This window comes from Sylvia atricapilla, chromosome 9 (genome assembly GCF_009819655.1).
Source record: "Sylvia atricapilla isolate bSylAtr1 chromosome 9, bSylAtr1.pri, whole genome shotgun sequence".
Classification (NCBI taxonomy): Eukaryota; Metazoa; Chordata; class Aves; order Passeriformes; family Sylviidae; genus Sylvia; species Sylvia atricapilla.
In genome coordinates this window covers 20,066,431-20,091,235 of record NC_089148.1, presented here as the reverse complement: position 1 = coordinate 20,091,235, position 24,805 = coordinate 20,066,431, and the positions used below count along the sequence as shown (strand labels likewise).

The 24,805-nt window shown below is 40.8% G+C and overlaps 1 protein-coding gene across 1 annotated transcript; it reads left to right on the top strand.

The window, feature by feature from the left end:
- The first annotated feature begins 1,528 nt into the window (after window positions 1-1,528).
- On the top strand, window positions 1,529-23,577 carry GTF2B (general transcription factor IIB). The gene is made up of 7 exons (XM_066325169.1): window positions 1,529-1,637; window positions 4,058-4,164; window positions 14,341-14,474; window positions 20,521-20,667; window positions 20,804-20,933; window positions 21,510-21,791; window positions 23,344-23,577. Exons 1-7 carry the CDS (start codon window positions 1,621-1,623, stop codon window positions 23,475-23,477), a joined length of 951 nt encoding a protein of 316 aa, XP_066181266.1. The 5' UTR covers window positions 1,529-1,620; the 3' UTR covers window positions 23,478-23,577.
- Window positions 23,578-24,805: the final 1,228 nt, after the last annotated feature.

The window sequence follows — 24,805 nt, the reverse complement described above, 5'->3', positions numbered from 1 at the left end:
TTGCCAACAGAACATCTTTTTTGTAGAACAGAATGGCAGGAGAAACCAAGACAAAACTGGAAAACTTGAAGGGACTCATTGTGGTGATCAGGCATATCTGCTGCAGTCCATACATATTTCAGAGGTTATGGGGAAATTTAGTATTGTGTGCTGTATTCACACCAACATTTACAGTGATTTGTTTTTTTGTTACTCTTTCTTCTTTTGGGTTTACTGAGCATTTCTGAAAAAGATTATTGCAAGTGGAAAAAAGGTTTTAAATTTCTATCTCAGCATCTCTATTTTCTATTAGTTTAGCTTTCTTGTATTCCAAAAGGTTCCTGTTTTTTTTTTTATCCTAAGGAATTTGCTGTCAAGTTTAAACTTGCCCATTATCAACCAGCAAACAGTACTGCAGTTGGTAGAGAAGTATTTGGAGGTTGTGCGATAATTATTTTGACTCAGTTGGTGCACGCATTAGAGAACTTTCCAACCTCATGGAATTTCTTCCTTTGAGCTAGTAAATTGAAAAATATTCTTCTTATATAGTGGAGACATGGACTTAACTGGTGTGAAAAGTCCCGTGTATCTGATTAAGAAATAGGTGGCAAATTTATAACTGTTGAGAGACTTCAACAGTGATCACTTTGAAGCACTGAAATAATGGCATTTTCCAAAATATGTAGGGCCTCTTGTTCTGTTTATCCTTCACTTTCAGTGAGGGTTGGCTCATTCTGAAAGAATAAATTTGTTTTCCACTGTTTTATAGCTTGAGCTCGAAAACCGGTTGTTGCTGCTCATTCTACAGACTAATTTGCATACAGCTAAAGTCTTGAGTAGTGAAAGCCAGGACGCGAGTCCAGTGCTGAAGGGCTTCGGTCTTGCAAAAAACAGTTTTTGTGGTTTCTCCTCCTCCTCTGTGGGCCGACGCTCTCTGCCAAGGCGAATGCGAGCGGGAGGGACAGAAAGGGAGCTGATCACACCATGCAGGCGTGCGGCTTAACAAGGGACGCCCACACAACGCAGGGGCTTTATGTCAGCTGCAGTCAGGCCGAGCGTCTGAGCACAGCTGTCTGCCCAGGGCTCCGAGTCACAGCCGGCCCGGCACCTGCGGTCCTGCCGAGGGGAGCCCTCGGTTCTTCTCGTCAGCCCAGTGCCAAACCACAACTCTAGCAGGAAGGAAGAACTGAACTTTTTTTCTGGGTGTTGGTCCCTGCTTAGTTTCAGAGCCAAGAACGTGTTGTGCCCCATATACTTCTGTGCAAAAACTTGGGGCAGTTTTGCTCACGCTCGTCTCCTGTGGGAATTCACGAAACTGCTGGAGCGTACGCAAGAGCAGCTGAACCGGAGCCACGGCCCGGGCCGGCCCGGCGGGCTTTGCGCAGCGCTCCGCGGGCCCGGGCCGGCCCGGCGGGCTTTGCGCAGCGCTCCGTGGGCCTGGGCCGCGGGAAGGTTCCTGCCCCTGTCCCTCGGCCATAGGAGCCCGCCGTGCGCCGGCGCCAGCGAGGGGCGGCCCCGCCCGTGCCCCGCCCCCTCGCGGCATCCGTAGGAGCGCTGTGCGGCCCCGCCCGCCGCTCTCGCGATTTAACGGCAGGGGCCGCTCGGCCGCGCTGTCTCGGGCAGTGCCGCAGCGCCGCTGAGATGGCGTCCACCAGCCGGTACGGGGGCGGCCTGGGCGCGGGGGCACGAGGGAGGAGCGGGAGCGGCTCCGCCACCGCTCCCGCCCGGGCACAGATAGAAGATGGCCGCGTCGCCCCCCCACTGCCGCCCGGGGACTGACCGGCGGCCACCGCCGCCCTTGCCCGGCCCCAGTGCCGCCGTTTTAGCACGGCTCTCACGGCGCACCGGCCTCTCTCCGGTGTCCTGTCGGGGCCTTTCATGGGGCGGTGAGTGGCCGGGCCTCAGGGCGCCCACGCCTGTGCGTGCGGGCCAGGCCGGGCGGCCCCCGGCTGAGCGGCCTCTAAGGGGCCGAGCTCGCCGCCTTCGTGTCGCTATTGCTGGGCAGCGCTACGAGGAGACGCCGAGGTTTTCGGGGGATTTATGCCCCGACTGCTGGGCTCCTCGTCAGCGATAGCTCGGTGTGAACGGCGACCTGACGCGGCCCGGTTCGTCCCCCGAGCGCGCCCCTGGCCTGGCCTGGCCGGGCCGTGCCCTGAGGGCCGGAGGTGGTACCGAGGCGGTACCGAGCCGGTCCCGCCGTGTCCCTGGGCACCGCCTGGTGCGGACCCCGCGTCCCTCCGTCTGCACCGCCTTGAGCCGGGGTGCAGCTCCCTGGCCTGGCTCCACCTTATCGGGGCCTGGAAACTGCTTTTAGGCTCCCACCCTAAATCCCTGCCGGCACCAGTCAGTGACCAGACGGGTTTCAGGCTCTGAATTCTTTTTTCCTGGAGACGTACTGAGTTTATACTGCTAGTCAGAAAGGCCCACGGAGCAGACTGGAGTGACTCTCTAACTCCTGCTAAACCTGTCCTGGGATCTAGGAAGTGCTTCCGAGTAGTCTTGCTGCAACTCGGGAGTTATTTGCTGAGATGGGCCTTTACACAACAGGTGCCATGTATTTTCCTTTGGTGTAGGTGGCTTAGTAAATTGAACCCATTGCAAGGAGTACAGTATATGTGTCTAAATAAACCGAGTTAAATTGGGATGAGAAGACAAACTTGAAATGTTTTATGGAGGTAAAGTCTGAAACAACACTGTTGGTATTTTTTGAGGTGTCTGGATTTTTTTTCCCTTTTGGTTGATGTGTCACTGCCTTTCGTGTAATGCCAAATGTCAGATGATTGATAATGCTTTGTCAACAGTGTTGTCATAAGAAACTTCTGTCTGGGAATAGAAGGGAAGTAGTTTAAAGAGCTTTAATGTAATGTAGTACTTTGAAACACAGTTTACATCTGAAGATCTTGTGCTGCTTTCTGGAGGTTTTAATATTAATAGTTGTGTTGATTTTGAGTCTTGGTTTCAAGTTGCAGACATTTTTGTGAACAGTTAGTGGATTAAAATGTTGGGGTTGTTTGTATTCTAGACTCATCAGAAATATCCAAAAAATGAAAATTAAGATGGGAAGTATAGGTTAGGCTGAACTAATGGCAGAAATAATAGTGGAAAATGGGGTAACTCGGAGTGATTTCTGTTTAGAAATTTTTTACAGTTGAAAGAATCACACATTGTTTTCTGTCTTAATTAGGTGGAGGTTAGTAGACATGATAAATTTTTTGGGATCAACTTCTGTACTCTTGTGCTTTTCAGCTTGAGCAAAACAACTTTATGGAATACATGGACCCCAATTGTAAATCCTTTGTACTCCAATTTTGAAATAATTTGTTTTAGTAGAATTACTGATCAGTTGTTAATATGAAGTATTTGTTTTAAAATGCTTGGTTAGAAACAATTGGTTGTTACTTCAGTAAGTAACTAAGAGCTGTTTTATTAAATAATGCTAATGCTTTATGGGAAGCTGTAATTCTTGAAGATCCATGGGTGTGAGAGATCCCTGTAATTAGAACTTCTTGTCATGTAATTGCCTTATGAACTGATTATTTTTTGTTAAGATCTTACTATTAATTGCCTAATTTAAAATTGAATTTATTCTTCAACTACTTTAAAGTAAGCCAGTGTTTGAATTGGGAATTTTCTAAACATACATTTTGTACATGCATTACTTCCTGAGTTAAGGACCTGGTAAATAATTCTGTTCCGAGCAGAAGGAGTGAAAATGCTCATTTGGGATGAATAAATTGCCACTAACTTCTTGGGAAGCTTCATTTAGCAGTAGTTTGTGAGTTACACAGCATTTAATCAAGTCTGTTATGCAGATATTTGAAGTTTTGATTTGAAGTGATTTTGGTACAAGACACATTACAAGAGAATTGGAATTGAAGTTGATCTGAAGAGTTGATTGTCAAAGGTAATGTTACAGCATTTGAATAAAAAGTGCAGCTCAGGTAATCAAGTTAAATTCCATAATTTAAATCATTAAATGCTGTGTTAGTGAAATGTTCATCTCAGCAAGGAACTCTTTTGCTTTTGATATGCAGCCTGCTTGTTTAATAGTAATGAATGCTTCTTGTTTGTTTCCTAGTTTGGATGTACTTCCGAGGGTGACTTGCCCAAATCATCCAGATTCCATTTTAGTGGAGGATTACAGAGCTGGTGATATGATTTGTTCTGAATGTGGGCTAGTAGTAGGTAAGTAGTTATTGATATTTTTCAGAAGTTACCATGTAACCTAAATGATGTGTGTAGGTTTGTGCCCTCTTGATGCCCAGGTGTGGGTGGTAGATTTGATGGGGTGTTTTTTTTTTGTCTGGGGCTTAGGGTTTTTTGTGATTGTCTGTTTGCTGAAAGCTTACTGTTTTGAATAGCCTGTCTTCTGGTAATGTGTTACACTATGAAAAGGGTCAAACTCTCTTTAAAGACTGAAAATTTTAAGTGTGATATATTATGAATTAGAGTACTGTGCTGTCCAGTTCAGTATTCTGTCTTTAATCATGACTCTTCTTTAATTCAGGAAAGTATAAGAGATGTTATAAAAGCTCTGTGAAATAACTTGCTTACAAGGAAAAAAAGCGCAACACAACACAAAACCTAATGCCAATGAACCTCAGTTTCCTCGTAGCTAGAGATTATATTCTGTCCTGAAGGATTTATCTTTATATGGATATATATTTATCTTATGTATTTACATATATATTATATATATATAAATCTTATATATTTGTCTTTATATGGATATGCCAGCATGTGTGTTTGTAAATCATTTCTCCCAAAGCTTTTAAGACTATCCTAAGTTTTCCCCCTGGAATTTTGTGGAGCTCTTTTACTTTGTTTGTGTAGCAGCAAGTTCTACAGACTAAACTGTATTTCTGAGTATAATGGAATATTTAAAATGAAAGGCCTGGTAGGCATGGTCTTTTTCTTAAATGAGAAAGAGGAACTTGTAACAGAACCTGCTGCATATATGTTTTTATGTATCTTTTCTAGGATGAGCATCTTACATGCACCTTACTGTCTTTATTGCTTTTATCATAGGAAACTTGCCATGCTTGTATTGTGATGATCCTTAAAGCTTCATTGTTTTCTGTTAATTTTTTTTAGCCCATTATGTGAAAAAAATCCTCCTTGAGGATGCATGTTTGGGTGATTCATTCAGTGGTGCTAAATATTTCAAACTGTTTATATCACTGTTTCCTGGTGGCTTTGTTTTGCCTTGCTGAATTTAGAAAATTTCATAAAAAGCTGAAAGTTAAGGAATTTGTGGTGAAGGTAGTACTAATTTAGCCAAGCAACTAAAATGCATCTTTATGCAAAAGCAAACTTCAACATAAATTGTTAAAGTGTTAAAATGTTTAAACTTGAGTACTAGTTTCCATTAAAATTACGAAACCATTTAAAATCTCTAAAGGAATGGTTATAATTGCTTTGTTAAAAAGGGCTGGTTTAAATTGCATAAATTGTGATAAAGGTCAATGAATCAGAATAAATTTGCTGCTTAAAAATTCAAATATCTGTAGCAGTATTTCCTGCTGAAATATGATACTCAGCTTCTAAGTTACTGCTTAAAAATAGTTTGGTGCATGTTTAGCTTTTTACATGCGTGTCATAGAGATTGAGCAGAAAAGCCCATCTTGGTCATAACTTTTTAGATCTGGTGTTGGGAGAAGAGGAAAAGCTTTTTCTTCATAAATGTAATTTTTTGGAACTTGGTATTTGCCAGAAGTGTCACTTCGTGTACCTTCTGTTACCTAGTCACAAGGAATTCTTGCCTGAAGAGTTTATCCTCTTGTTTTTCTGAACTAATATCATTGGTGAATTCTTTAGTTCAAAATGTTAGCATTTTCAGTGAGCAGCATCATTAGAATATTAATAGAAGCTGTTTCTGAATTGAGTTTTTAATACATGTTTGTAATTGTCTCAGTGCAGTTTACTGCCAGCATTACTGGGAGGATAAAAAATGTTTTTTAGGTAAACATTTCTGTGGATTTGTCACCAAAAGGCTTTAACAGCATTGTGCTGATAGTTCTCATTGTGTGTTGCATTCCTTCAGCTATTTAGCTTACCTTTGTGCCCAGTTCCTTAGCTAAGGTATCCAGCAGGTAATTTGGAAACAAATAGATAGGATGGCCATAAGTAATTGAAGAGCACATGAGCAGAGGGAAGTGAGCACTAAATACTTTCTCACCTGGTCTGAAAGAAATTTAGAGAAGGCGTAAACCAGACTCAATCCTTGATGCCTGTTTTGTGGGCATGCTTGTGACACAGGGATATTTTAAAGGAGTGAAGACAAAATTTAGTTTTCATGTGTTCCAAATGCAGCTTTTCTGTATTTGTTGCAGATTCCATGAGACACATTCCCCTTAAAGAGTAATGATGTCATTTCCTGTTTTTACATAGAAAAGTTTCATTTCAGGGCTTGAATGCGTCATGATCACATGTGAGTAGAGCCCACTGAAAATATATTTTGGAATGGACTAAAAGCTACTGAGATCTTTCAGTGAAGGGGATAATTTAGAGCCGTTAACCCCCCCAGTGCAAAAATCAATATACTGTGTACCCAAAGAAGTGCTACAGGTTTATTGAAAAATACTGATTTTTAGTGTCTGCAGAGCACTGCTGGTGTAAATGGTAAATGCTGAATTTCTGCTCTTACTTTACTCTATAAATTACATACTGGTGTGACTTCACTGATTTTTTTTTTTTTTTTTTTGTGTGTGTGGTTGCAGTTTAGCTGTAGACAGCTGATAGTCTTTGACTTAACTAAGTATTTGCACTTGATGTTTTTCTTGCTTGCTATGGTAAAATACTGAAATGGCTTATTTATGGAAAGAGTGTAATATTATATGTAGAACTGTGTTGTAGGATAAAATAGCTGGTGCATAGATGGTTTTCAAGCTTGTAATCAATTTTCTGAGAATAGGAAGTTAAATGAGTATTACTATAAATGATACTGCATTTATAAGGCCTGCAATTGAAAGGGTAAAGCAATGGAAAATTTTGGGGAGAGCAGGAGGCCAGGACAAGGAGGAGGTGATCTCTTTATCAAGTGAATTCTGTATTTTAGACAGAGCTGTATGTTACATGTACTACTTTCTAAAGGGATTTTTCAGAATGATAAAAAAAATCTGACTTGTTTTCTGCTTAGAGGTTTTATTCTTAGTCTTAGTCTATTCTTAGATTTAAGTTAAATCTAGTATGCTGGACTTTTTTGCACAGTATTTTCCATGTGTTCTAAATAAACTGATGTTTTGCTGTGCAGTATTAAAATAATTTAATCTTGTAATGTCCTTATGACTGAATGTTGAGTGTATTATTGTTTCAAAATAACTGCTTCATTCTACTAAAACCTCTCCTCTGCCTTTTCATTATTACATTTTTTTTAATTAGTTTGTGTTCTGTCTTTTCCTGACAATTATTTCCAACTTGTTAAGTTTTCCTTCTGCTAATGGTTTTTTGCTTGCAAGGTACTTGGAGGCCTAAATTACAATTATCCATGGAATTTTGGTATTAGACTGGATTGACATGCATTTGAGACTTTAAAACTCTGTCCAGGTTTATCTGCTGTGACAAGAATTGTGTTTTATTATCCCTGCCTTCCTCCAGTCATTCTAAACTATGTGCTACAGTAAAGGTTCATGGGCTGGTGGGAGAGCTCATGGACAGAGTTCTTAAGGTTTAGCTCTGTGTTCATTTCAAATGTTCACCATATCTTATTTTCCAGGCAGAGCTGGAACGGGGGGGGAAAGCATGTTGTTCAAGAACAGGACTAGTAAATCCTCTTTCTTGACAGGCAAATATTTTGCCTACTACCTTATTGGCAGTAAAAAGGCTGGGAATCAGTTGATATGCCAGAAGGGACTGAAGAAAGCAGAGTGAAAGTAGAAGACAAAGCACTGAATTTTCCTGATGCAGCAAGCGGTGATGTGAATTTCAGAGGAGGCTAAGAACAAGTGTGGTGGCATGTCCTGCTGTGTAGTATCTCAGGTTAGGAATACCTTTCTAAGACGTTCTTGAAACTTCTGAATAGAAAACTTCATTCAATGTTGTCTTTGTACAGGAGTTAAGCAGTGAGGAATTTATTTTCAGTGTGCAATATGTGATTTTTCTCTAGCTGGTTAGCTCTGTCTGCTTCAGTAGGCAGCTGTGGCTGAGAGGAGCAGTGCTCTTGTATAGCTCTGTTTTGGGCAGCCTGTCTGCAGCTGATGGGGAGCCTCAGACATGTATCAACTTGTTAAAGCTTTGAATCAGATTAAGACAAATATTCAGAAATTTATTCCTTGTTCTCTGTATACCTGTGTGTTCAGTTGAAGAATTTTAGGGAAAAATATTCAATGACCTGTGGTCAGCAGTAAGGCTGTTAGAAAAATCTGTCTGAGGATTTGTTTGGCTGATAATTCTGACAAGTTTGAGACTGAAATAGTGCATTGTAAATTCAAGTGTCATCCATGGGGAAATAGGCAAGATTTGACTATACTACAGGTTTGGTTTTTCTTGGCAGTATAATAAGCAAGTAGGAAAGGGTTTCACAGTTGCCTCTCAAATGGTCAGTTCGTTATTTGGGATGTCTGTCATTGGGAATAAGATTGCTTGCTTCTATGTAGCTGCTTGTTTTTTCTGAAAACCAAAGAAACTTTTTTTTTTTTTCAGCTGTTTGTAGTATCCAGTAAGTGGGGAAGGTGCATAAGTACTTCTGAATTAGATCCAGTAGAGGGCGGTTACATCCATAGGGAAAAATCTTTTCATATTTGGGTATATGTTCAGGTTTACTCCTTTCTGCAAGTATCATCAGTCTTTAAAAGTATAATATGAGTTCTTAATTCAAAGTATTGCTTAAAAAAGTAGGCAAAAATCTTTAGATATGGATGTGTATTAGCAACCTTTACATGCTTGGTATCTAGACTACAAAAAGGTGTCTGACAAAAGTCGGTTCCTGCAAAAAGACTTTGCATTCAGGGGAAAGGTAATTATAAAGGATACTGATGCTTGAAGACATTCTGGATAGTTGGCTCTTGCATGAACATTCACAGATCTTTATACAGGAAATTTATAATAAGAAGAAAGTAACCTATTTGCCTTTCTCAGCCAGCATTTCAGATAGTCTGTTTTAATTCCAGCCCTTTTCAGCTTTAAAGGCAAAGGGGTGCTGCATCTAGGTGTTTGGCAATAATGCTTATAAGCGTGGAAAGAGACTTTAGATGTTAAAAGTTAGCATCTTTTGTCAGGCTTTGTAATAAGCACTGCTCTTAGCATGAAATTTCCTGGAGGGTGGAGGAGGCTTTCTAGTTAGTGGGTTTTTGGCTGGCAGCCTAAGGCATTTGAGGGCCACTAATGCTTCCATTAGGTGAAGTACTAGATTCTTCTAGTAAGAGTTTGAATCATCCTGTTTGGGGAGTGATTCTTAACTTGCTTCCTTAGCAGGCTGACAAGGTGATTAGGCAAATATGGGCTAGAAACAGCCTGAACTCCTCTGATGGAAAAAGTCTGAGATTTTGTGGTGTAGGGTAGATCAGGCAGAATATTTTTAATTGAGAGTCTGTAGTGTGGAGCATCCTTCACAAGTATTTGAGCAGTTAATCTCTTAAAGGCCTTAAGTTCTGGGGGGGGTGTAATTTCAGCTGACCAGACTTATCCACCTGATCATTTAATATTTCTACTCTCATTTGCTTCCTCCAAAATTATTATGCAAGCTGATGGCTTAGGAAGCCTGTAAGTCCTTTTAGATTTGTCACCATTTTGATATGCAGGAGCTGCTAAGCCTTTGTTCTTGTAGCAGTCATTTGCCTGCGGTGCTGTACTGTCTGTTTCAATCCATAGTTGCCTTTTGGTACTGGTGTGATGCTGCTGATGTCTGGCAACTAGTTAAAATCATCTGTGGCTTTTTTTGTTTGCTTGTGGGGTTTTAATGTTTTGTTTAGCATCTGAAAGCCTGCTTTAGTTATTTTAACTGTCTTGTAAATAGACTGGTGTTGCTGGTTCTGATGATGAATTTGTGGTGGTGACAATTCATTGAAAACAAGGTAACTTTTACAAAGAATTCTAATGTCTTACTAAAGGCTGGAAATTTTGTGGAAAAAATGGTGACTGTGAAATTGTGTTAATTTCTTTGTTCCCTATTCCATGAGTTTATTCTTTGGTAACATTTAATACATCTGGTCCTTGACAGAAGTTCTAAAGTTGAAAAGTAGTAAAAAAGGTTGTGTGCTACTGTATGGGGCAGTATGTAAGCTAATAAATAGAATTTGGAGTAGGAATGTGTTCTGTGTCTAGCTCTGGGCTTCTCCATGCCAGGAAGAGAGAGACTTGCTGGAGCAAGTCCAGCAGAAGGTTGCAAAAGTGATTTAGGAGTTAGGAGAGGCTGAGAGCTGAAGTTTCATCTGACTCTGTTCAGCCTGGCTCTGTGCAGTTTTATGTCTCTGGGATTCTCCCCAGCTTGTAGTCTGCTCCTTAGATTTTTCACTGTAGTTTGTCACAGCACCTCATTACTCTGCTTAATGAGGAGCTGACTGAAACTCAAGTGTAATCCTGTATGTATACACATATATTTAAATGTGGCATTGCAAAATGCTTTTAATTAAAAGTATAATATGTGTTCTCACTAGATGGCAGCAGATTCCTTAAGTAACTGTGAGGATGAAGCATTCTCTACTAACAGTAGGTATTTTGGGAGTTCCGAGTGCAAGTGAACTTTTAATACTATATTTATGGTAAAATTAAAATATTAGGTAGTAATATGCAGAACTTAATGCAACGACCAGCTCACATTAGAGCTCCTCTGAAAAGAACTTAAGAAGAGGCCTTCTCAGAACTGTTTCCAGACTGGGTATGGAAGATTACGTTGCTCATGAATGTCATCATATTTCTTGTTTTGGTTACACATATCCAGTTTTAAGCTATCTTCTTATAACAGATAATGCAAATGCAGAAGGAGAAAAAATACATATGTTTTTATGAGTTATTGCAAGTGGAGTGCAACATTAAAATGGCTGGTATTATTTCTCTGCAAATATGTAACTGAAAACTCAGGACTTGTTGATTGAAAATATTTTTCTGTGATAAATCACTTCATTTTTAGGGGAGGAGTAAACATACATAGATTTTGATGTGTAGATGTTTCAAGCTAAGTTTTAAAACTGCTCAAAATTCTGGTTTAGTTTTTGAGTCTGATCTGAGTTTGCTCTTGCATTTTTGTAGCACATGCTCTTTGCATATGTCAGTTGTGAAGAGAAGTAACCTTGGCCTGAGCCTTTCTGTTCTGAGTAGCACTTCTGCATTTTACTAAATGAGCTTTTCAGATGATGAGTAACCTGAATCAGGGAAATTGGCAATGTGTGTTTGCACTGGAACCTGTCTGTTAGATTGTATTTTAAAGAGAAATTGAATACTGGAAGAACAGTTTATGAAAAGAAATGGAGCAATGGAGAAGAATTTGTCTGTTCAGAAAAATGCTTTGGGATATCAGGCTGGAGATGCATTTCACAGGGATTTTTCCTGTTGGCTGTTGTTTTTGTATGTACTTCAGAGGAGGAAGCTGAGGAGATGAACTCATCTGTCAGAGAAAAAAATCAAATAAAGGAGTATCTAATGTAACTGTATCTAGTGAAGCCCTTCTGTTTGAAAGGACTGCATCAAAAGGAGATAGCCAAGGAATATGTGGGCACTCCCATCCTGATTGCAGTTTTATGGGGTTGCGCAAACCAATATAATAGTGTGAGAAAGCAGAGACAACTGTATAGTGTACTTATTGGGAGCTTCTTTATTCTCGTTTTTGTTGGACCCATATTCCAACTTGTTTAGGAAAGGCAGTCAGTAGGGTATGACCTAGCAAATTCAGTCTAGAACTTGAATTCTTAACTTGTGAACAGTTTTCAAGGCTTTCTTACACTGCTTTTTGTAAGACTTAAGTTTTGTATTTTAAAGCTTTGCTTTGACCACTTAGGGAGGGGCTTAATTGCATCTGTACTAATATCCCAGTTCCAAAGTGATTTTTATGTGTTGAAGAATTAAAGATAATAAATGCCACATTTTGTTTCTTGTTTTTGTTTCTTGATGAATGGGATAATCCAACTAATCATGCTTGTAGCTGAATATGTTTTCCATGTATGGAAACCTGTGGGCTTACTTGTTCCATTTTCATTAATACTTCTAGCTTGTGTCACACTTTTCTAGAAGCCTTTTGAAAGATGGAATGTGCTGCCTGGGACTTCTGTATATTTTTAATGACACTGACAGTATACGGAAAAACTTCTTTTCTGCGGTAGCACATTTCTTGGCAAAATGAAGATACTTACCTACTGCATCTTAATTACAGAAATGCTTTATATTCAGTGATTTGTTCTACTTAATCTTTTCTCACTCTGAAACAGTAGTCTCAGTCTCGTGTTTCTCAAAGCAGGCAGTGATATAGAACTTTTTTGTTAGAGCAGGAATGGTTCATAACTCACAAGAGGCAGATCCCTGAGTGAGTCATTTAGGTCATTCCCACTTGTGTGGAAAAATATTACATCATTGCTCTGTACTCAGTGTTCTATTTATACCATGCCAGAATTTTAAGTACATTTTGCTTTTTTTAGATGCTGTAAACAGTATTGGGGGTTTGTCTAAAAGTAAAGTTACTCCTAGGCCATAGAAGGAGCATTACTGAATCAAATGTTTACAGAGAGTCCAGGAGTCAGAGGAGCACACTGTCTGCAAATTTAAGCTTGCCAAGGGTGTGGGGGTTGACCTTTGTAGCAAAAAGAGTAAAAGGCAGCACAGATCCATTCTATCTGTAACCTTGTAGTTTTTCATGGTTGGTGTTGGGTTTTTTTCTTCTTCCTCTTGTTTCTTATTAGAGCAGTAAATAAAGGTGGAGCCATAGTTATGAGCAGGTCTGACAGTTCTTGATGAGAACACCTTTCACCTAAAGTTATTCTTTTTTTGTTGCAGTGATTTCTTTTGGTTCATTCAGAGCTTTCAATTTCAGGCAGTCTCCTTGCATAATGTTATGTTAAAAATTGAGTTATTCTGTCGGAATAGATTCCCCTTGTCACCCTCGGGGAATTCTGCAGTTGCATCACTCTGTCCACACCTTCTGCATTTTCTGCAGCTTTGGATCTTGTATTACCATTGTTTGCAAAGAGCTTTTTTCTGCCTGTGTTTTCACCAGGTTAAATCAGCCTTTGTGATTTAATTCTAAGATTTCCATACTGGAAAATATGCAGTCACAGTGCTACTTTTTTTTGCAGACATTTCTCTCCCAACAAACTTAAACATTGATAAAGGTGGTGAATTTTTTCTCAGGTTTAGCTAAGAAGGGTATCAATTATTTTGAAGTTTCTTCTGGCATCTTGCACAGAACTGTATTCTGCTTTACTGCAGAACACTTCTCTTAGTGTTCCTTTTGTGTTCTTCTGTTCATGTGTTCTTAAAAATTCTGTAGTATTGCTCTGGAGGCAGCACCTTTGAGATGTAGCTTTTATCAGATCTGTGAATACCATGAACTGTGCTGGGTTTGGGGCTGGGGTTTGTGTTTTCTTTTGTGTTTCTCCCCCCCCCCCCCCAGTGTTTCTACTGTTGTTTGCTGTAGGGCTTTTGCCTGCATCAGGATATTGGTGAGAATTATTTCTCAAACTGATAAGTTGCTGTAGGAAAGGTTTAGGTGAATGTGAGATTGAGAGGATTGCAAGGAAAATTCAGAAAATATGGTGTTTTTCCTGTTTATTCTGAATCTGTACTGAAAATATTCCACTTATATAAGGGTTGATTGTGTTTAAGAAGTAGTAGAGTATATGTATTTTATATTGATACTGTCAAGCATCGTGAAATTGGACAGGGTCAGAACTGTCTTGAAGAACAAAAACTGAACTGGAAAATGTCATTATGATGGGTTAGAACGTACAAGGGGCCTGGAAATGATGCAAGAGAAGTCATTGACAATAGCCTAATGGAATTGTGCATGGTAGATAATTCATATGTGCACGATGATCACATGGCAAATGCAGTAGAACTTGCTACGTTACAACAAGTGACTCACTGAGACCAAGCCACAGGCAGTCCTGGCTGCAGCTGGAAATCGAGATCTTGATTCCTTTTGTGTATTGGAAGTGCCACGATGTCATTCATGGATAACTGTAATCCATAAAGGTGACAGTTCCTGTGCTCTGGATGCATTTGTTTAGTTATTTATGACTTCTCTGCAGCTCTAGTTGCATTTTTTCCCCCATTGCTTTAACTGAACATTCTGGTTCATTGTCGTGGTAGTTACTGTTGTCTGGGAATGCCAGCAGACTGCCTCCTCACAGTGCAGAGCTCAGGTGCCTGGCTCAATGTTTCACGCAGTATTTTAAATCACTGTGTAACTGCAGACTCTGTGTTGCTCTGTGTCCTCAGGTGACCGGGTCATAGACGTGGGGTCAGAGTGGAGAACGTTCAGCAATGACAAAGCCACCAAAGACCCGTCTCGAGTCGGGGACACCCAGAATCCTTTGCTGAGTGATGGTGACTTGAGTACAATGATTGGCAAGGTAACACTGCAAATACTCAATTTTACTTTGTGTTTTTATGTCAAGTACCAGATTGTACATCCATAGAGAAACTATACAGCACATGTATTTTTTAAGATTTTTGCCTGAACTGACCTTTCATGTTTCAATAGTGTATAAAAATGTGGCCCTTTCCTAGGGATAGAAGGAAAGGGCCAACCTTTGCAAAAAACCCAAAAGATTTGCAGTGCTGTGGGGTTACTTGCTACCCTTTGATATAAATAGGAAAGCTGATGTTGCAATTTTAAAATAAGTATGTTGACTTAGCAAGTGTATTTGAGGTGTTTCTGAAATTAGTGTTGGTATTGATAGCTAGTGCTGCCATTTTTTTGGTAGTAAAATCTGTATCAGAGTTGTATTGGAGACCTGGAGATCTCATGTTGTACATGTTCTTCGAATTAATGTTAAAGCACTAAATGTAGAATTCTTTCATGGTGTGAGTGCCCCAGAGGAAAGTATTCAGTCTATACTTGGCTTGAAATTTTGTGGTGTGATCATATCCTGCTGTTTCTCCTGGGAGCAAGTAGGCCTAGTCACACAAATGCATTCCCTTTAACAAAGTAGGGACCCAGGTAAGTTTTAATTGTTGTACTTTCTTCATTTTTTACTGCAAGATCCAAATTAATTTTTTTGGATTTCCTGACTGTTTCATGAAAAGGGGTGCCATTGCTGACTAAAAGCATTTTGCTGCTTTAAATGTTTTCTCAAAAGTTTTTGTTCCAGTGATATTGCTAGGATGAAATGCCTAAATGTGTGTATAGGGCAGTGGGCAGCATACTTTTCATCCAGGAATTCTTCAAAGTGAGGAAGTCAACAAGTGGATACTGATGGGCAGCTAATTTTCACCATCAGTGAAAAGGAAACTTGAGGAATTGTCTTGAGTAGATGTTTGTGTTTTGGATAACTCCCAAGCATTGCTGCCTATCACATTTTAGGATTTTAGTTGGCTTTTGGAGTACATTCAGGCAAACAAATTCTTCACTGCTCCATTAAAACACCGGCATTGCAAAGTGGCTCTGTGAAGTAGTGCAGAAGAAGTCACTGGAATTCTAATGCCACCTATATAGGATCAGAAAGATGGTAGTTCAGAGGGCTTGGACTTCCACTGCTGATTTGGTCAGCTTTGATAAAGATCTATACCTTTATAGACAGATGGAGAAATGGACTGCTTGCTCCAGGTTCACACTGTTTCTCTCTCTGGGCTGTGTAAATACAAGGTTTGCTTCTGGGAGCTCAGTTTGATTCGGTCAGTAGAATGACCTGAGCTCTGAAACTTCTATGAAAAGTTTGTTTGCCCATGAAAAGCTTTCAGAGATGGATGTTCAACTAATGAAAGTTTTGTTGTGAACCAGAACATCCCAGAATAGGCCTGGCCAAACTTGCTGTAGCAGAGTGCCATTCCATAAAGACAAGCTGTGGGAGTGTTGGTGTGGCATGATTGAAGCCATGAGAACTGAGTAAAAAGTACTGGAACTGCCTGGGTTGTGTTGGGGAAGGTAGAGGGCAGTCAGCCCTACTGGGGATATGTCATTTGCACAGGGAGGAATTGCAGAAGAGGTGCATTATTTTCCATGAGAAATTGAGAGTCCCTTTGACAAACCAGGATGTTTTCTGCATGAGAGTTCCTGTGTTTATCTTGCTAGTAAGCAGGAGCTCTTGGGATGTTGGCTCATTCATGTGAGCTCTGTATTGGGGATACTTTTCTTTAAAAAAATATTTGGAAGGAAGTGAGTGGCTTTTATCAGAAGATGCTGAAGAAATTGCCTGTCAGTGCAGAAATGGCATGAATTTTGCAGCAAAATTAACTAATGCAGTAGTAGTTCATATCTCAAGCAGTCATCTGAAAGTCCTTGCTGGTGGTAGGCTGGGGTGTGGATTGACCTAGATATACACAGTAGTTGAACAAGGGAGAAATTAATGTAGTTTTGAAAAGGGTAAGTAGCATCTGACAGAGTACAGAACAACCTTTGTGAATTCTAGAGAATGAAGCAAGGTAAGTTTATTGTTTTCCCAGTTAACAGCAGTTTGTTGAATGGCCTGGAGTGGACCCCACATTTGTGTGCTGAAGATGGCTTTAGCTTGTCATAATGGGACAGGACCAGGGCTATTTCATTCTGCTTGAGGTAGGACTGCAGGTAATAAAGCCTTACATCTGACCTGCTCCACCCTGACAAAAACATCCCCACCAGAAAAAATCCTAAAACATGACCTGTCTTGTTGGAAATCCAAAAGAGAAGGACACTGATAATTCTCATGGCATGTCATGTTAGATCTGTTGTAAACTCCTGGGAAGGTAGGGGGAAATGGAGTCTCAACCAGTTACGACAGTATTGCTTTGTAACAGTAGAGGAAGAGGGTCAGTTCTGCTTCACAGAGTGGTTTGTCTCCTTCCTCTGGGAAGGCAGGAGGTGCTGCTGTGGGGCCCCTTCCTGCCAGGGGTGTGGTCTGAGTGTTAGCAGCTGAGGCTGCTCTGCCCCTGCAAGGGGATTAATTCCTAATTGGTTTTAATGCTTAAGGAACTCGGCTGAGGTAGCAGAAGCAGCCTGCATTGGAACAAACATTAATTTGCCTGTGAAGAGGAGGGTGAATAGCATAGTTGGCAGTGGTGGAAGTGGTTTGAATTCCACAGGCAGATCTTCAGGATACTGGCACAGAACTGTAACTCTGAAATTAGATGCCATGTGCTGCAGTTGATCTGATTACAGTGCAGATCAATTGGAGGCATGGTGAAGTGTCACGTTAATTGTGACTTGATTGCCAGAATGTTATAGTTATCTCTAAAATTCTAACATAAAATGAAAGAAAAATAACTGAGCAGGTTTTAGTTTTGATTTGATGCAGGGAACTCTTTTCTATCAGTAAAAAAAGCAAACAAAATTTTGTTTCCTGTCTTGTGGAAAATGTCTTTTGTCACCTTCACTAGTTAATTGATTCCTTTTTTGTAGTAACTGCAACTCCAAGAGAATATATATTGGTTGAACAAAGATCTAATGCGGTCTCTTGGCATAGAATTCCTATCCTTTGATCAGATATGTGTGAAAGGAAGCTGGCTGTTGTTAAACTGCATGGCCTGAGTCTGGAAGTGCTATATTGATAAGCAATGAGAGGATATCAGGCTGATGATTGAAAAAGCAGAAAGGATCCATCAGACTGATTCATATGAGAGGTTGTACTGGACAAGAAGACTGCTGGATCTAGGGGCACGCCTTGGTGCTGTGTTAACCACAGATTAGTGATGTGAATGATAATGGTCATTCTTACACTTTCTGCTACTGTGGGGAAATACTGGGGTACAAAGCTCTTGAATGCCACACTGTAAACATGATTTCCACTGAGCCCCTGCAGAGATTGTCAGCGTTTACTTGGCTGCATTTTTTCACTTTAGCTACGTTGAAGGCTGTTTCCGGGATTGTATCCATGAGGCTTCTTTTCTGTTTGAAAGCCAGACAGGTAGAACTACTAACTCAAAAGCCATAACAGTAAACCACATGATTCATAAAGTCGATTTCATTTCAGTTAAAACTGTGTGGCTTCTGTCCTTTTCCATGAAAGGAAAGGGACTCCTAACATGGTTGTCAAGGGCTGGAATCAACAAAGCATTGTCCCTCAAAGCTCCAGAAGGGAAGTAAATGGTGCATTTAAATAACTAATGCAGGGAGAATTTCTGTGGTTTATGTAAGCAAGCAATTGAGGTGGAAGAGTGTTTTCCACCCCTTTTATAGTTGTGAGTTTTGTATTTGGCATGGCTCTGGAAGAGGGCTCACATCAGCAGGGTAAATTCTTGTCTATTTTATCTCCACAGCACCTAATAGATGTGGGGTGGTGTGTTTTTTTTTTTTTTGGTTCTCCTTAACCAGTGGATGAGGGAGAATCCCTGTGGTGAAGAGGAATCCTTGCTGGCTCCAGGACAGAGTAGCCTCTGATATGAGGCCTGACTAGACAGGGACCTGGGGGTTGCTGTTGTTTGTGCTCACTCTTCTGGCATTTACGAGAGTTTGAGCTCTTGCAGTTCCTGTATGCATTTGTGCATAGCACTGGTCTAGGAGGCTGTGATAAACACAAATGTAACACTGCAGAGAACAGGTATGACTGGTGGTCAGCAAGGAGCCTTTTGACCTGAGACTCCTGTATGCTTTGGGCCAAGGGAAGTTCTGGCATAATTTTTGAATGGAAGGCCTAGTATTGCTCTGTGTGGCCTGAAGTTTGTTGTGCTTTGCTCTTGCTCTTTGTTTACCTTTTCATCTTACTGGGAACCTTTGAATAGTTGGAGGTGTTCATCCAGCCAAGGAAGTAATATTGTCTTTGCAGCAGCTCTCTGCTGTGTTGGTGCCAGTATCACTTCTGGGTGCTTATTTTGTATTAAAGTATGTTTGAAGTAGTAGGAAAAAACCAGGAATGGTTCTGGAATCTGTTGCAGAGACCTGTTGGAGCTAAGGAGACTTGTGAGCAGGGTTCTGTGCCAAGTCCTCAGTTGCCACAGTGAACAAGGTTTGTGAGCACCACTGATGGTGTCTCAGCAGGGAGGAATCCACTGGGGCTGCTGCAAGTGGGGTGTCATTGAGGCCTTGGCCATGGGAAGGGGAACAGAGTAAGTGAATGGTCACAAGTGAGTGTTACAACTGTCAGTCAGAGAACATGTATTACATGCAGAAGTGCACCTGAGAGATTATAGAGCCCGTGTTAAAATAGAAGGGCAATTCCCAAAAAACATGAGTCAGGAATGAAGAAACTGGGCAGCTCAGAAGAAGTTGTTGATGCCAGGGCGTGTTCTGTCCTTTGTTCACTGTGTCTTTACCCCACTTTGTACAGCCTGGACATCTTGATCCATTGCTGGGTATTCAATTTGAGACCTCTGTGTGCAAGAGCTTTGCCAGGTTATCAGTCAGTCACAGATCAAGGCCTGCTTTATGTTGTTCACTGGTTTTGGCAAAATGACAGTGGGTACTTGGTGTCTGTAGTGGCTCGTTCAGATGACCAAATCTGTCTGTAGTGGAAGTTGGATTCTGCATCCCAGGTAAATTGTTTGAAGGTACCAGCAAGGAATAAAGGCTCAGAAATTCAGGAAATCCAGGTTTCTACACATGATGGAATTGTGAAGTAGTAGTTTCTGCTTGAAAGAACTTGGGGCCCCTTGCATACTGTGACAGCAAACATGTATGTAGACAATATAAATTACAGATGTTCTTCTGAACTTACATGACATGTCATCAGCTATCACTAACTGACATGGCATTATTTAGTTAAGAGTTGTTTTGGACTCCTGGCAAATTGGAAACCTTTAATATTTTAGATGGTCTTGGTTGGGCAAATTTGCATACTTCATAAAAGTATCAGTTTTAAGGTAAAACAAAATTGTACCTTGGAAGCTTGTTTTGAAGTTGCCAGGTTGGGTTCAAGGCTTGTAAATCTCTGTAAACCTCAAGCTTTTCTTTTAAGAGGCCTATGATTTTCCCACAAAGTTAAAATACACAGATATTTCCATTTTGTGATTAAGGCTTGCAGCCTCTAACAGGCACAGGGTCAAGTTGGGTTTGACTGGCTCATTGGTTTCTGTGTTCTCTTTGCCCATGCCTTCACTATGATGGTTATCACTGTAACCACTGGTCTCCAGCTGACCATAAAACTGTTTTTCTGACTCAGCTGTCTGCCACAGATGCAGCCCAAAGGATGCACAAGACTTGCATAGGCTATCATCCTGGACCTCAGCACTGGGGACGGGAGTATTGACACGCACATGTTGGCTAATGTTATCTTTTTCTTTTTGACTCTGTAACTGTTGTTACATGAGGGAAGAAAAGGCCCTGTGTAATCTGTGGTCTCTGGGAAGCAAGTCAGGATTTGAGACCGGTGCAAAGTGTAGAACCTGTTGTGTGGAACAATGCTGGATTGAATGAGTTTTGGTGATGTTTATTTGGACAACTGTTGGAACTGATGCCTTGAATTAAAATGTATAGAGCTGGAAGATGTTTATTCTGGCAGTGAGCAGGAAGTTGCTTGTGTTATTGATGATGCAAATTTTTCTTTTCAGGGCACAGGTGCAGCAAGTTTTGATGAATTTGGGAATTCAAAGTACCAAAATCGCAGAACTATGAGCAGCTCTGATCGTGCGATGATGAATGCTTTTAAAGAAATTACAAACATGGCAGACAGAATCAACCTCCCCAGAAATATAGTTGTAAGTTCATGTCTCTCTTCCTTAAATTGTTCTGGCATTGACTTAGTTAGCATAATATAATGAGCACATGAATTTTTGATATTGCTGCTAATTAAATGGCCTAGAGTTAATTAAATTTCATCTTCTTGCGTTGAAGGATCGAACAAATAATTTATTCAAGCAAGTGTATGAGCAAAAGAGCCTGAAGGGGAGAAGTAATGATGCTATTGCTTCTGCTTGTCTCTACATAGCCTGTAGGCAAGAGGGCGTTCCAAGAACATTTAAAGGTAAGTTTTCAGTGATACAGATTCAATTTTGCTATCAAGGAAAGGTTTAGTTTTTGTCACTGTAGGAGGTTGGTTTTCTTATTCCTGGATTTTGTCAAATTGGTTGTTCTCAGCTGTAGCTCACCTTTGAGGGGAGGGTAGAAGGGTCTGTGGAAATTTGTTTTATCTGTGTAGTAGGCTCTTGGGCATGGAGGTTTAAGCATTCAAAAGTTATTTTGAGTGCTGATGAAACTTAAAAGGCATTTCTTTGATCAGAGGATGGTGGAGAGTGTTGTAACTGAATTTAACTGAATTTGAACCAGCAGTTCTGTAATAAATTTGTGCAACTTTTTCTAAACAGAGATGCAGCTCTAGCATTGAATACCAAATTTCCCTTACTGAGTGAGCTATTAATTAGTACCTTATGATAAGTGTGCACAGACAGAAGTATCACAAATGGTTGGAGCTTATTTAGTGATGGTGGCCTTCAGAAAAGTGGGCTTCTCTGTGGGACTTAATATATTGAGAATCAAGTTTGATTATTTTGGGGGCAGCAAATACTGTGAAGCCTAATATTTAATGTACACTTTTTTTCAGAAATATGTGCAGTATCCAGGATTTCAAAGAAAGAAATAGGCCGGTGTTTTAAACTGATTTTGAAAGCTCTGGAAACCAGTGTTGATTTGATTACAACTGGAGACTTCATGTCACGATTCTGTTCTAATCTGGGTCTTCCCAAACAAGTGCAAATGGCAGCAACACATATTGCCCGTAAAGCTGTGGAATTAGATTTGGTTCCTGGGAGAAGCCCTATCTCTGTAGCAGCTGCAGCTATTTACATGGCATCACAGGCTTCTTCAGAGAAAAGGACACAAAAAGGTAAAACTTGACTTGTTTTGGTGTTTTTTTTGGTTTGTTTTTAGTTTGCTATGTCTTTCTTATTGAAAGAAAAATCAGTGTTACTGTAAAACTTGGGTGAGGTCTGTGCAAACAGTGATAAGCCCCATTCTAACTGCGTGCTGCAGGAACCAAACCAGAATCTCCCAGTCCCCAAAATGAACATGGACTAATTGGCTACACTCAGTGTAAACTGAGTTCATTTTTTGGCGTTAGGAGCTGGATTCTTTAATGCAGTGCACCAGTGCATTCAAATGGGCATAATAATTAAGTTCACCTATGCTAGTATTTTTGTGTGTTCATTTTGCTGCTCTAAAATACTCCCAACACAAACTTTGGGGCAGTTGCAGAGAGCACTTGGGCTTTTGGATTACATTGAATCTTCAATAATTTCTGCAGCCAGGGAATCACCTGCATTAGTATAAGTACATGGTCCTTGATTTACCATGAGCCTGTGGTAAAGATGGAAGGTGTGGGATGGCAAGGTTTGTTGTGGATCAGCTGGGGCAGATCCCCTGCTGCTAGGTTGAGGAGGCAGTAAGTTGAGGGTTCAGATTCTGCCGCAGAGCAGCATGGATCAGCCCCTGGGGCTCAAGGGAATGAGGCCTCCAGGTCAGCAGCGCTTGGGTGAAGAAGTTTGCAAAGGCTGCCGGGGGTTTAGAACTTGATGTGAGAAATGGATCCGAGTGCTCCACTGGGTTGTCCAGTCCAGATCAGAAGTGTTGAAATGTAACTATTTCTTAATGGTCAGTCCCTTTTGGATAAAGAGAAGCTTTATCTGTCAGGTTGCAGTGTTTTGTTCTGTATTTGTAACTGCTTATGTTCCTGGAGCTTCCATCCTGGTGGGGCTTTGCTGGGCCTGTGAGTGACCTGGAGCCCAGGACACTCAGTACCTTCATCCTTGCTGGTTAGGAGCTCCTGGATTGCATCTCTGAAGAGTGATTGTTAAAATACAGTTACCTGCCATGGGCACCATGGCTCCACACTGCTCCAGTGTTTTCAGACAATGCTGAAGGCTCTCTGCAGTTTGAGGTTTAAATTCCTCCCTTGACTAGCTCTTGAATAAATTTAACTTCTTGTGCATCTCAAACAAGTGTTCCCCCAGCTTGTTAGACAGTGCTCTGTGCCTCTGCGTTGTTGGTGCATTTTAAGGTGAATGTATTTAATTTTTAACCAGAGATACGGGTTTATGAGTGTTTTTTGCTTGCTTTTGCTTATATTTAATCAAAGCATAAAAATTAAGATCCAGATGATGATTTGTAGAGTTTGCAGTAGATTTTTCTCATCACTTTTATACTCTTAGCCCTCTGCCAAATTGAAATTTGTTATTCCATGATTTATTGGTTAAGTTGAACTGTGGCACATAAGAAAGACATAGATGTCCAAAATATTAGTCACCACAGTTAAAACTATTTCTGCCAGGCTTTTGGGACAGTTGCAATTGCCCAGTGCCTCTTGATAAGTTATGCTTGCTGGTTTCTTGAATACAAATGGCAAAAGTACAAACTAATCACTTCTCTACTTTCTGTTGTAGAAATTGGTGATATTGCTGGTGTGGCTGATGTTACGATTAGACAGTCATACAGGCTGATCTATCCTCGAGCTCCAGATCTTTTCCCAGCAGACTTCAAGTTTGATACCCCAGTAGACAAACTACCACAGCTGTGAGATGGCAGAGGGTTAATTTCTGTTAACCCCTCCCCCAAAAGCCCCAACAAAAACAAACTCTTTATTTTTTGCCTATAATAAAGGATGTACAAAGTGTTAATATTGGGTCTTCGTGTTGTGGAACTGGAGGAGATGGAGCATAACTGCTGGAAGGCAGCACACATTCCAAGGGTAAACAGCTCATTGTGTGGCATTTTGTATGTATATATTAGTGGAAGTAAATATTTAATAACTGTTGCAACAAATTTAATTTGGTATCGTTGTACCTATTTAGATTTCTTTTGTAGGGATCTAGTAAGATGTATTTTGGAGAATTTAAACTATTGTGTAATTCTCAAATAAACTGTTTTCCAAAAACACCATCTTGTGGGTATGACTGCAATGTGACATGCACGTACTGTTGTACATGCTGAGAACTGGAATGCAGTCTATGGCATGGTGGAGTGAGCTTCATACTTGTGGGTTTTGTCACAAGCTTGCTAAAATGCTCTTTTTCTGGACAATTCCTGATCTCTGGAGTGCTCTAGTAGTTGTACGGAGCTGTGGTGTGGGTGCTTGCACCCAGAATATAAACAGTTGCAGAGAAGCTGTTCCAAGTTTCACACAACTGCTGCAGAGTATTTCCAAACTGATCACAAAAGGGTTAATCCCATCCTGGGCACAGCCTCCCTGATTCTTGGTGATGTCTCTGCTTCTGTGAATGTGACATAATGACAAAGCAGCTGAGAAGCATGAGGACTCACTTTAGTTGAATTCCTGGTAACTACATGATGCTTAGTAGTGTACAAAGAAAATAGAAAGTATTTTTAGTTGTAAGTTCCTGTTCAATTTCTGACCTGCCAGCCCACCCTGCAGTCCGGCTGGCCTGTGGTTTATGTTCAAAGTGAGCACTTGTTGTTTGAACTGATATGCCAGGTGCTGAGTGCAGGCCTGAAGTTGTTCAGCCCTGCCCAGACTAAGAGCTTTGAACACTGCTTGCCTCTTGACAGTGTCCCTTTGTGTACAAAGGAACAAATGTGCTTAACTGGGAGTCTTGTGGTTCCTGGGATTCTGTATCACAGGTGCAAATTCAGTTTAACCACACAAATGAACAGCTGAGGGGTCATCTTGCTGCACACCTGGTCCTAGGCCAGCCAGAGCGAAGGCTGTGTCCAGGGCTTATGGCACTAATTGCCAGTAGCCCTCACTGTTTTCTTGCTACTTGAGCTTTAATCCACTTCTGCCACTAGATACTGGAACTGTGGAAACTGAACATTTTTTTTCTGTAAACAAATAACAAAGGCTGTACAATCCTGTTGCAACCATAGGAGCTGTTCCTTGCAGCCATG

Excerpts from the sequence above, each read along its gene's own strand:
- GTF2B (XM_066325169.1), top strand. Across the intron at positions 4,165-14,340 it reads TGAATGTGGGCTAGTAGTAG|GTGACCGGGTCATAGACGTG; the intron begins GTAAGTAGTTAT and ends CTGTGTCCTCAG. Across the intron at positions 20,668-20,803 it reads ACCTCCCCAGAAATATAGTT|GATCGAACAAATAATTTATT; the intron begins GTAAGTTCATGT and ends CTTGCGTTGAAG.